At 37.9% G+C, this 13,502-nt stretch overlaps 1 protein-coding gene across 6 annotated transcripts in view; it reads right to left on the bottom strand.

The window, feature by feature from the left end:
• The window catches only part of camta1a (calmodulin binding transcription activator 1a), a 492,714-nt gene that overhangs the window by 29,463 nt on the left and 449,749 nt on the right, over positions 1–13,502 (bottom strand). For all 6 annotated transcript variants that reach the window (XM_047362441.1, XM_047362449.1, XM_047362482.1 and 3 more), the window contains one exon: positions 13,344–13,478. In XM_047362441.1, the coding sequence (XP_047218397.1) occupies positions 13,344–13,478 (135 nt within the window). The remainder of the gene's footprint in view (positions 1–13,343; positions 13,479–13,502) is intronic.

Here is a 13,502-nt window from a genome sequence, read left to right as displayed (position 1 = left end):
AAGTCACTTTACAAGACAAATAAATCTGATTTATATCCAAAAATATATAATCAAATCAAACCAATCATATAGATTCAAATGGCATACATTTTATTTAATCATAGTTATAATGTAATGCAGTCAAATTCAGTTTTTAATGCCAATTGGTAGAAAGTTATCTTTCATTGGAAGAACAGCCAATTATACTGTCACTGACTTTGCAGCAATCCCTTATAAGGTACAACCATGTGGTGACAGTGGAAAGGAATGACCCCATTTTAACAGAAAGAAGCATCCACCAGAACCGGGCATGATATGAGTGGCCTTCTGCTGTAACCAAATATAGTATAAGAAGTGTAACTGAGAGTCTAATAGTCATAATTTATTTGAGGGAAGTCTCTAAATGCTGCCATTTAAGATGTTATTTATAGGGTTTTTTAACGGTTGCATGACTCTATTGTTTTCTTACTATAAGCTTCTGTTAAAGGACACCCGCTCCCTCTGAAAGAAGCAAGGAGCAGGGAGCTTCCTAAACAGGCAATGATGTAATCCACAGTAGTCTACCATATCTGATCAATGGCATCCCTAGGACATGGCAGCAACTCCTCATGAGACAGGTTGATATACTTAGGGATGAAGGAATGAAGGACAGCGTTGGTTTTTAAGAACAAGCAGAGCTTGTTGTCAGACCAATGGGGCCACGGGAGGAAGGAAGACAGCTGGAGAATGGGAGTAAACGTTACACAAGGGTGAGTAGACATGAGAACACAAGAGGAGGTCCATGCAGAGGAATAGGGAAAAATAGAAAAGGGCAGGAATCACTGTGCATGACAAGACAGGGTCTGCTAGTGAAGCAGGATGGAGAATTTAGTTGACCTTACTTAGAAATGTTAAGGATGAGGGCAGGAGAACTATTACTGGAGTGAACTACGACTGGAGTGGAGCTGGACTGTCTAAGCACAGAGTTATAGACCTTGCTATTGTACGATTTCACCAGTAAATCACTGAAATTAACAAGTCTTTATTGCATAATGTCAAAATACAACACAGAACAAATCCTGGAAACACAATCACATAAGCAGTTATCCCAGAGTCACTAAATCTTAGTCTCATTTTGAATAAATGGTGTTTCTGCTTGCCATTCTTTGGGTTTATTATTAAAAAGGCTGTCATCTCTCATCCTGAAACAGCTAACTTCTGATTGACCATGACAGAACATCTTTAATCCTCACGTCCCAACCTCTGGTCCTGTTCATGCCAATCAAGTTCAGAACTGAAGCTCATTATCTTTCTGCAGCTAGTCACATTCTCACATGTTTCCATAGGAAAAGACCAGAGGCCGGCCTCCCTCTGGGTCTTTGTGTGGGCTGATTGACAGGGGCTGGTATTTGTGACCAAGAAGAGGAAGAGGCCAGGCCATCTGTCAGCTGACCTCACAGCTGGAAGACATGGCTTTGTGCTCATCAAAGACATACTATCCTTGCTTTAAGTTCTTGTAGGAGGAGTGACTGCAGAAAATATGAATTGCTCAGAGTAATACTGCTTGCAGCATATCTGAGATATCTGAAATACATTTATAATCTATTTGTCCATTCATCTGCTATTCGGTTTGTTCTACTCAAGGTCAGGGGTGGGATGGGATGTAGGACATATCCTGAGCATATCAATCATGCAGTGTGTTCAAAGATAGACAAATGCAATAATATTCATATATATTTTCTACAAATAAAAATCTGAAAAGATTGGTGTGAATTTGAACTTAGCGCCCTGTACCCTAATTCCTGTTAAATAAAATCCAGTGTAACCACTTGCATTTAGACATGGTCTAGTAAGTTAAGAGGGTCCATCTCAGTATAAATCCAGCTGTTTTCTGAAGGCCTCAAAGGTTTGTTAGAGAACACTAGTGGGGCATTAATAGAGCAGTGTAGTTGTCTTGCAATCGGAAGGTTGTGGCTTGTATTCAAGGCAAGGCAAGGCACTTAACCCCAAGTTGCCTATAGTATAACTTAAATGTGGCTATAGTGTGAAGCACTTTGAGTGGTCAGTATGACTAGAAAAGCATTATATTAATTCAGTCCATTTACCATTTAGTGAACAAACTGCATCATGAAGACCAAGGAACACACTAGACAGGGCAGAGATAAAGTTGTACAGAATTTCACAGCAGGGTTAGGTCATAAGACACAGAGATAAATTTGAAAATTTAAAAGAGCACAGTTCAGTTTACTGTTAAAAATGGAAAGAGTATGGCTCAACTACAAACCTAAAGAGATATGGTTGTCCACGTAAACTGACAGGATGGACAAGGAGAATACTAATAAGAGAGGCAGACAGGAGGCCCTTGGTAACTGGAGGATTTGCAGAGATCCTAAGCTCCCAAGTCAGGTAAGGGACACAACCGACATTTGGAATAAGATGCTGTTGTCAGATGAGAAAAAAGAAATCCTTTTTTGGCCTTAATTCTTGCAGCTCACAAATTTGGTGTTTATGGAAGTGTTGCCAGAAGAAAGACATTGTTATTAAAAAGTGTGGAAATGTGGAACAAAGAGTGCTGGTCAGATGAGACCAAAGGTAAACCTTTTGGCTAGTTATTGGCACATACTACAGTGATATTCAATGATTTGGGATTGTTTGTCAGCTTAACCCTTTCAAAATAACAACCTTTAAGCAGGAATTAAACATACTTTCATTAAGTCCACATTTCTTTATTGAAAATGTTTTTTTAATTCAATTCAAATTCAATTAAAAATAATTTACTGATCCCAAAGCGAAATTAAATGATTATAATAAATAATAATTATTAATTTTTATTAGTCTGATGTAATATTCTCATGTAAAATGTTGGGTTTTTATTAGCTGTAAGTGGAATATAATCATAATAAAAAGAAATAATGGCCTTTAAACACCAATCTGTGTGTAATTAATCTATATAATGTGCTTCACTTAGTGAATTAAGTTACTAAAGTAAATTAACTTTTCAGCGATATTCTAATATATATATATATATATATATATATATATATATATATTTATATATATATATATATATATATATATATATATATATATATATATATATACTAAACAAGTTTTTGTGGATTCCATTATCTTTTTTATATACATTTGAAACGAACAAGAAGAACAACAAGATTTCCTGTTAGCATTTTTAGATCCAAGGTAGAAACAGACATTGAGCCATACAGACACATCACACCCTCTTCTTCTGGCATTCATCCAGTTATACAAGTCAATATAAGTGGAGTCACAATAGATTCAGTGTGTCACACTGAAGGTAAAATGCCATGGGAGGAGGCCCCAGGGATTTACTGTCATCTGCTCTTATACTAATAGAGTAACTGTATTTGCTTTTTGTCTTAGAAATAAGGCAAGTTGTATTTTTCATAGCTTCCTGTTTGTACAAACAACAGACATTCTTGACAAATACAGCCGCAGACAGGGGGTGGGGGGGTGGTGGGGGAGAGTGGCAGAACTTCCACAATCATTTCCAAAAATGCATCCACATATGTTTAATCCTTATAAGCCTTACTCAAACTCTTTTTCAACAAATAATTTCAAATCTTAGTTTAATTGTCTGTCTTACGTTAGAACAGCAAATAAATAAGAATCTCTGCAGAGATGGACATGATTTTTTACAATTTATGTTTGGGATATCTAAAAGTACAATTATCTACAATCATTGCTGCATGTCACTGACTCGATGCAATCTGCTGGGTTTCCATAGATAGAAAACCTTTTAAACAATTTGAATAATTAACTAAATCTGACTGCACTGTTTGATAGTTAGGATTAATTGTAATGTATGTACGCGAGTTGAAATCTATATCATTCGACTGAATTGACTTTGTAAAGTGCCTTGAGATGACATGTGTTGTGAATTGGTGCTATATAAATAAAACTGAATTGAATTGAGTGAACAAAAACAGGAAAAATCAACAAAATCTTCAGCTAGAAAATAGAGATAACTGGAACTTCAAGCAATGGATGTGGTGTGAATAATTCATACTTCAAGATTACTGACATATTAAAACGCATGCATATTCTAAAAAGTACACAAATATTTGGCATGAAACCCTAACTAAAAAGTGATCATCTTCACAGACGCCTAACATTATACTACAATACTGTTGCAAAAATAATGACCTGAAATATAAATTCTTTCAGAAAAAGAGAAAAAAAAACCCAGCCAGCAACATACATGTATAAGAGAAACCACTCATAGTAAGAAGACTTTCTTTACTTAGATGACTCAGAAATACTGAGTACATATGAAGTTACACAGGTGAAATTATTTATATAGCAACTTTAATGCACAGTTTCAATACAAAGCATCATGCTCCTGCTCCCCTGTTGTGATCTATCACCTGCAGATGGAAGAATTACCACAACATTGCAGCTGTTAAGTGGATCTACAACTGCTATGGTACTCTTTTTATCAATACAACAAATAAAACCACAGGGGCTGTTACATGAACTAATACTACAGCTGCTAGATTTGAGAGTCACACTATATATAAACCACAGCTACAATCACCCCTCAACAACTTGTTAACAACACTTGTATATCATACAGCTCTGGGAAACATGAGAGACCAATGCATTTTTTTTATTGGCATCTCCATTTGTATGACATTTCATTCCAGTGTTTTGTTAAATTGCAACACTGATTAGGTGATCACCTGAACTCAAGAGCAATGTGAAAGACTGGTGGAAAGTAAGCCAAGATGCAGGTCATCCAACCAAATCTTTATTTCTAAACTCTTACTAAGTTGAAATGTTTAAAAATGAATATGAACTTGTTTCTTAGCAATATTTGAGATCTGAAAACACAGACTTTGTGTAAATAAATGCCATAAACTGGATTATTTTATTTAGAAAGAATGGTGTCAGTATTTTATTGAAAAATAATTTTAATTGGTCAATTTAATTTAAACATAAAAAGAAAACAAGCCAAACATTTTGGTTTGGTCTCCTAAATTTTTCCAAAGCTGTGCTTTAAAAGACAATTTTTCTACCTTAAAAAAACAATGTTGTCCATTCCGAACTGTTTCTTTAATAACTAGAAAAACATTTTCCTTTAAGCAGAGGCGGTCAACTTCTATTAGTATTATCTCCATAATAAAAGCATAAGAAAAAATAAAAACAGTCCCGTACAGTAAATGCATTTCGTTTACTGCAACATTACAAATAAACATTACATATGAGCAACAGGTAGGTAATGCACAAGAAGAATCTCCATTAAGATAGTCTGGAAAAGTCTGGGAACAAAAACTATGGAGGTAAAGGAAAGTCGCTGTCCACGGCTCTGTGGTGCTGAAAGCGATCTGTGCTGTGGAGCATTTGAGCAGACACACATGGCCCAGATAAACTCAACAGAGCTTATGGATGCGACAAGCCTCCAGTGCGCTATAGGACTCAACAACACGTGGAACTACACCTGGGTCACACTGACCCTTTGGTTAACACCACCCAGACACAACCACTCAGAGAAGGAAGTATTTTAAAAATATGTACCCTGCAACATAACTTTAAAAGAAGACCAACAATGTTTCTAAGTTTCGGAGGTCGCCCTGAAAGCACGAAGCGCAAGTCGTGAGTAAGGAGAGTTGCTTAGTCTGAGCGCTTTGACGCATGAAACAGTTGGCAAGCATGTGGCTAAAAAAAACTCCGCTACAGCACTGGCACTACAGGAATACAGTAAGACAGAAGAACTCTGCATGCGGTGCTCAAAAAAACAAAAAACAAACGTGGAACTTGTGGGATACACAATAGGCGACCCAAAGACAACACGATCACAAGACAGCACAACACTACAATTATAAGGTTGAGCTCAGCACTTCTAACCTTCTATTTTATTTTCCATTGGTAGAGTCCACCTTAATGCCAAAAACACAGCCCCTTTGTCTGTTTGGAAATGCAGGTGTCATTCACTGGCATCCTGACCCAGAGAAGTCCAAGCAGGGCTGCGATTCTTTCAAACTGGCCAGACTAAAGCATGCTGATACACATAGACGAAAAATAATTAAAAAAAGCCAGCATATATATCCTTGGTGTAGACTGAGTCTGACTCTCAACAGAGCACTCGTCAACAATAGAACAAAGTGAAGGTAGAGAGCGGCGTGCAGAAAGGAGAGGAAGACCGCTCATGCTCTTCCTCCTCTAATAGCCTACTCCTCCTCCTCTTGCTGCTCTCTTCTTCACTTTGTTTCACCTCGCGCACATGCACACTCTCCTCGTGTTTCTAGTAGTCGCTGCGACCCTCAGCCTGCAGTAAAATGACAAATACCGCCGCGAGAAAAACGTTTTGCGCACGTGCAGCCGGTAAACAGACGCCCTAATTTCCGCTTTGTAGCGGGTCATTCACGAGCCGCGCTCCCGCTCCCTAACACCTCGCTCTTTTTTTTTATTCTGGTTATTATCAACTTATCTTAAAAATGATAATTCCAACAGATTTGATCAACTAACAACGAACCAGACAATTATATATGTATTTTGTTTTCCTGCGCCCTCACATGCGGCATCTGTCAAACTGGTGGAAAAGCTTGAAAAGCGTATCTTCCAGCAGCGTATCTGATGTTTTCAACCAGAACCACTATCCGGGGGAGTTTGCCATGTTTACCCAAACACGCCCACTCATCCTCAGCGCCTGCATTGTTTGTACACGCTGTGCCATTTGTCATGCCTCGGTACTGTCAATAAGGCTTCCCTAATCACTGACGGTTAGCACGTCTCTGAGCAGGGCTCTAATTCTGCTACTGCTCGAGTTGCTCGGGTCGTTGAATCTGGGATTCGGGACTTCATGTGGCAGCAGCTCTGCGGCTCCGAGAGCTTTTCTGTCCTGCCTATGGCTCCGTACCTGCAGTGCTGCAGAGAAAAAGCGCCCCTTCCCCCACTCTGCATTATGACAAATCAAGGCAGGCAGGCGGGCAGCTGTGCCATTAGCACATCATAGCACAGTTAGTCTTCCATGGGAGAGGAAACTCACAGAGCCGAACGGCACAGCGCTGTGGACTGGTTCTAAATATTTACACGTATGTCGCTAGCCTGACGACAACAGCCTGTTTAACAGGCGACTGCCTAGACGCTTGAAAATAAAATCGTCACATTAGTGTTTTTAGAAGTCACTATGTCTGTTGTGACTCCTAACTGGGCATTATAGTTGTACACACATAGCTACACCCTGCCCTGCTTTAGAAATAAGTTACACGTCAAACTTGGAATTAATGGTTACAAGAGCGAGCAGATCCACACGGATTTAAGGTTTAACAAACTTAAGCTACTGTCAACCCACGTGGATTTTAAAGCGCGCTCAGCAACAGTTGCTGTCCATTCAGTGTGGTGCTGAAGCACTGGCTCACACATGCTGCTTCCTGGAAGTACTTTATTTAAGGCTGAATCCCATCCCACCCCTTGACTCACCTTCTTAGCTCTTAATTAGACACGGGCAAGATAACAATGTATACCAAGGATTTAAAAGGTTATGGTTTCAAAACTGCTACAAATGTTCCATCATATGGTTTAAGGTTCTGTAATGCAGTGCCAGAAACTGGTACTGCACACTGCCAATCAGCTGGCTGAAAGCAGACTCCTACTCTTTGCTCGCAGTTACAAGAAAGACTAATTCAACTCTGTGGTAATATTTCATGTAGCAAAAAACATGGACACTCTTAAGGGGGAAACTAAAAGGTATTAGTAGAGTAACACTGTTTAAAAACTCCAGCTGGAATGCTACAAGCAGCATTTTTAAGCAGCTGAGTGCAGGCTGGCAACGAGAGAAGGTAGAAATTAAAAGAAAATAATTCACCTATGATATTGTTATTCTGAGTTACTTTATAAGTAAAGAAAAGGCAAAAAAATCTATCAAATTATACTAGGCATAGGCTAGTTCACCAGTTATTTTAAGGAATAAAAAGAGTTATTGCGTTTTTAAAAGATTTTTTTACATGGTTTAAGGTTCTTTTAATTAAATGCCAGAGAGAGTGCCGGAATAACTGGTGTTTTCTGCAGCTGCAGGGAGCATTGCATCACACAGTACTGCCCCTTTCCAACCTGTTACTGTATCCAGTCATTTGGCTGATAGAAAGCTCCTGTGCTTTTCTGCTGAAAAAAGAGAGGCTTGGCTAATTTGACTAAATAAAATTTAGGTTGCAAGAAGCAAGGACAGTCATGGTATGGGAACTAAAGGAGAACCACCCATTGGTCTTACTAGGTGCTTCGTGTCTGTTAAGCAGCCAACTGTAGGTTTGCTGTCCCAGAAAACAGCAATTAGTTTTAACTCATTATTTTTTAATAGCAGCTTCTTACATTTGTGCTACTTTAGAAACAGCCATATATTTAAAATAGTCTACCAAGGAACTATTAGAATGTGTAGTTTGTTGTCTTTTCTTGATTTCATGTTCAGTTCCTCTCAACGAGTAACAAATACTGTCATGATCTTAGGATGTTTGGGTTTTTGTTTTATTTTCAAGTTTGTCTTTTGACCTTTTCCCTGGTGTTTAATATATTCTTAAGGTATTGTCTTATTCATTTCCCTGTGCTCATTATTTGTTAGTAGTTTTGGCATATTAGTTTTCAATTCATTCCTGTGTTCTTTGTACTTTTAGATAATTTTCCTGTTAGATCTACGTTAGACACTGTTCAGTTCTATTCATGTTTATTAGTGTTTCACCCTCTGCCACAGCCATACTCAATAAATAGATTCTACTCACCAGCACCACCTTATTCATTCCATAGCATTAATTTGTTCCTTTTCCTTTGTAAGCTCTATGCTGGCTGTCACTGGATTCTACTGTTTGCCTGTTGGTTTCAATGCTTGGTTTGTCCCATACGTAGTTATTGCCTGTTTTTGTTGTCCATGGTCCGTCTTGTTCTCCTCGTGCCGTGCACTGACTTTTTGCCTTTTTGCATTTTATTTTTATTAAAATATATCCAATCATAGTGCTGCTCCTGTCTGCATTTGGGTTCTACTCCAGGAACCACATTATTCTGACAAATACATCAGGAATGGTGTCGGGAGACGATAATGTGCCACCTTCAGCAATTCACTATTTCTTAATTCAGGGTTAAAACACCCTACTGTGGTATTTTAACCACTGCCTGAATTGAGTGCCAAGGACATGAAGGAAGGAAGAGTGCTAGAATAAGTAATAACCCTAAAAAATGGGATTCAGCCTTAGTCTTAAATTATTCTGATATGTAGGTGTGATGACTGCCACATTTAAGGACAGTATTTAGGCATTCACACAATCACAATTTTATTTTCTCTCACAGACACCCCCAGAAAATAAACACAACCATTTATGGGAGATATCTGAAAGTATCCTACAAATTAATTTAATTTTCAAACATAACAAAACATACAAACTGTAAACTTGTTTTGCTAAATTTTCGAAAAACCTCAATCAATTTGGAATGTTCGTTAATTAGTTTAGTTTTGTTCAGTTCAGCTTTAAAAAATATCACAAAGGATTTAACATCCATTCCATATGATCCAAGTTTAAACCAAAACACAAACATTGCGCATTTAATCATTGCTTATTACAACACAGCACTGTTCTAAAAATAGATAGAAACAGGATATTACAGAACAAATTGTAAGATGTGGTGTGCAAGGAGTTAATATAAGTAAAGTAATGGGATGGGTTGTGTTTTTCTCTGAGACAGTCAGCTCCTCCTTAACTGCTTCTGTGAATGGGCCAGTAAGGCAGCAGGGTATGAATGGCGGAGGGATATAATGGTGCTGCCATGTATGTGAGCTGCCATGCAGGTTTCTATTACTCACTCACGCTCCTTGAAGGGCTGTCTGCAATGCAGCTGTCCTGTGAGGCTGTAGTTCATCGTGCCCTACTTTATTTTGTCAATGCTCAAACACTGCAGCAGTACCTCTGCCAGCAGCAACAGACACACACATATGCATACACTTAATGGCTTTTCTGTGCATCACATTCTATTACAATTGCCTACAGCAGGCCTGCTGATACATAGACACAAGTTCTTAGAATTTAAAACTGTAAACCTTATTATGTCAAATGTTAATTGCAGAACAAAATTATAACTGATCCACAAAAAGGAAATAAAAGTATTTCCTTGCAAAAATTACCACAAATTTATTTTTTTGTAATGCTTCATGTCTATCTTAAAGCAATCAATCTATCAACCCGTCAATTTGTATCTATATTTATAGAGCTCTTTTTTTAAACAATGCACCAATGTGAAGCACTTTACAGATTAAAGAAGCATCCAAACAGATATCTTAACATAAATAAAAAGAACAAAAGAAACCAACACAATTCCGGCAGAATTATACAGATGCACAGGTGTCACTTATAAGGTAGGGAACCTTACATCCACACATAGCTTAATATATATCAATACACATTAAAACACAAAGAAAAGCATAACAACCAAATACCAAATATCAGAGCCAAAGCTGCCAGGGATGGAATAACATATTTAGTACATTAGGAAACAATGATCAATAACAAGTGAGTAAAAGTGAGTGACATTATGTTAAAAAATTATAAAAAAAATAACAATAACAGATATAATTATCAGATAATAAATATAGAATCAATAAAAATCATGGATAAAAATAAATAAATTGAAAAACTGGTAAAATGATAAAATGCTATTACTCTTATAACCTCAGCTAACATGTTACACTGAGCTTTTGTTGGACCAATGTGCCGAACAAAGCTTGGGAGCAGCATGGTGAGTTGCAGAGCTTTCCTTTAATAATAATAATAATAAACCGGAAAAACTTACAACGGTAACGCAGACCGGGTACTGGACATGGAGCAGGTAAAAGCCAAAAAGCAACAGGAGGAACCAGTGGAGAACAATGAAACCAGAAAGTATAAATGCTAAGGTAGGGTGAAGAATGGACCAATAAGCAATGGGAGCTAATCAGAAGGAAATCAGGAGCAGCAGGTGGGAGAGAAAATGCAGGTAACTAAAAGGCAGAAGGCTAATGAACACAGATGAGCAGAGAGTCCAGGGAAGTTACAGAAACATCTAAGCACAAGAATAAATCATGAATCTAAACTACAATGAATTAACTAAAACAACAACAACTGTAAAACAGGGAAGTAAAGAACACCTAACACAGGAGAATGAAAAAACTAAAACCCACAACATCGGAAGATTATGACATGCTGGAAAACCAGTAATGAGAAAAAAGCAAAACAAAGATTCCCACTTAAAACTCAGATGCAAATTAAATTAAAAGCTAAGCAAGAGCAGCTTAGATTGTTAGATAAATAAGAATAAATTATATATTCTATAAATAACCTCAAATTCACATGTTTAACATTTCATAGACAATAGATGTCAGTTCAGGTCAAACTAGCCAGCAAATGGCTAAATAATCTGAGTTACTGTACAAAATCAAAACCATTATTTTTTTCAGTTGGCTGTATTAACTCTACCTTTTGCTTCAATGACCACATAACCTGTTTGGAAAAAGCTGAGATTTTTGAAAACAAAACAAAATAAAAAATCTTATGCACCAAAACCCAAAACAGCACCTCCATTTATGCATCAAACCAAACAAAAATAGCCAATCGGTGTTTTTTTCCCCGTGATATTTACTTTTATAGATGATATAACCAACACGCCATTCTTAAAAACAAGCTGCATGTCAGACATACATGTATATATATATATATATATATATATATATATATATATATATATATATATATATGAAAATTTACTTAGCTAAAATTTAAAAATCAATTAGAAAGCCTACAGCAGGAATTTATCAAGGTGTATTTTAAGGTAAAATACCACACATCTGAGCCTCAAGTGTGGGGATATACATTTGCTTTTTTGCATTCAGAACTACCTTACTTCTCCATGGCATAGATTCAACAGTGTCATATTCCTTGGAAATCTTGGTTGATATCAATATTATAGCATCACACAGTTGCTGTAGATATGTCAGATGAATGTCCGTCATGCAAATCTGGTAACTATGAAGGCCACTGGAGTACAGGGAACTACAGGGAAGCAGCCTTCAGAAGATGGGTATACTGTGGTCATCAAGGGATGGACATGGTCAGTAGCAAGTAGGCAGTTGTGTTACTAATGGGTCCAAAGTGTGCCATGAAAATGTCCCCCACACCATTACACCACCAGCCTAAACAGCTGATACAATGGATCCATCCATTGTCAATAGCAACTTACCCTTACAGGGTCATGGGGGAGCTGGTGTCTATCTTCAGCAGTCATTGGGCGAGAGGCAGGGTACACCCTGGACAGGTTGCTCGCCATCAAAGTGCAACAAAGAGACACATAGGACAAACAACCATTCACTCATACACTCATACCAAAGGGCAATTTAGAGAGACCAATTAACGTAACAATTATGTTTTCAGACTGTGGAAGGAAGCCGGAGTACCCGGAGAGAACCCACACACACATAGGGAGTACATGCAAAAGCTATACAGAAAGACAAGAGGCTGGGATTTGAACCCAGGAGCTTCTTGCTGTAAGACAACAGCGCTACAAACTGTGCCACCTTGCAGCACAATAGAGGATGGATGCATACGTTCATATTGTTTATGCCAAATTCTGACCATACCACCAGAATGTTGCAGCTGAAATTAAGACTTGTTGGACCAGGCAACAGTTTTCTGATCTGTTATTATGCTGTTTTGGTGAGCCTCCATGAATTGTAGCTTCAATTTATGCTTCTTAGCTTTTACAGGAGTGGAAGCCAGTGTGGTTTTCAACTGCTGTAGCCTATCTGCTTCCAAGTGTGACATTGGTTTTCAGAATATCTCTGTTGTACATGGAGATTATATAAACTACCGTTGCCTTTCGTTATTCTCAAACAAGTCTGCTCTCTCTCCTCTGACTTCAACAATACATTTTCATCAACACAAATGCTCCTCACTATCCTCTTTTTCAGACTACCTCGTTAAACCCAAGAAATGGTTGTGCTTAAAAATCCCAGTAGACCAAAAGTTTCTGAAAAACTCAGACCAGCCTGTCTGGCATCAACAAACCATATTGTTGTGACTGAAACCCCTTTCTTCCCCATTCTGATGCTGGGTTTGAACTTTAGCATGATGCATTCGCCACATTAAGATGCCTGAATGCATTAGGTTGTCATGTGATTGGCTGATTTGCTGTTTGTGTTAACAAGCAATTGAACAAGTGTACCTAGTGAAGAAGGTGGTGAGTGAATATGCTCCATAACAAAATTTCTAAACTAATAAAGCCACGTGGGAAAATGAAAAGTAGAAAAAGAGCAGACTGCAAGGATTTCACTAGGAGTGTTGGAAAAAGTAAAACTGAAAAATCTAAAAGAACTGATGCAAATAGAAAACCAGAGGACCTACCATCCAGTGAAAGCCAGTCATGCTGAGAGGATGGCAGTGATGGGAGAGCCCGAGCCTTGTACTCAAACACCACGGAACTGGAGATAATCTGATTACTTATGGCCACTTGTAGTGTCACTAGACCTGTATCATGAGCTAAACAGGGAAGAGATAATAAGA

Source organism: Girardinichthys multiradiatus, chromosome 1 (assembly GCF_021462225.1).
Source record: "Girardinichthys multiradiatus isolate DD_20200921_A chromosome 1, DD_fGirMul_XY1, whole genome shotgun sequence".
In the NCBI taxonomy this organism is placed as follows: domain Eukaryota; kingdom Metazoa; phylum Chordata; class Actinopteri; order Cyprinodontiformes; family Goodeidae; genus Girardinichthys; species Girardinichthys multiradiatus.
The sequence above is the reverse complement of the archived record's forward strand: the minus strand, read 5'-3'. Positions and strand labels throughout refer to the sequence as shown.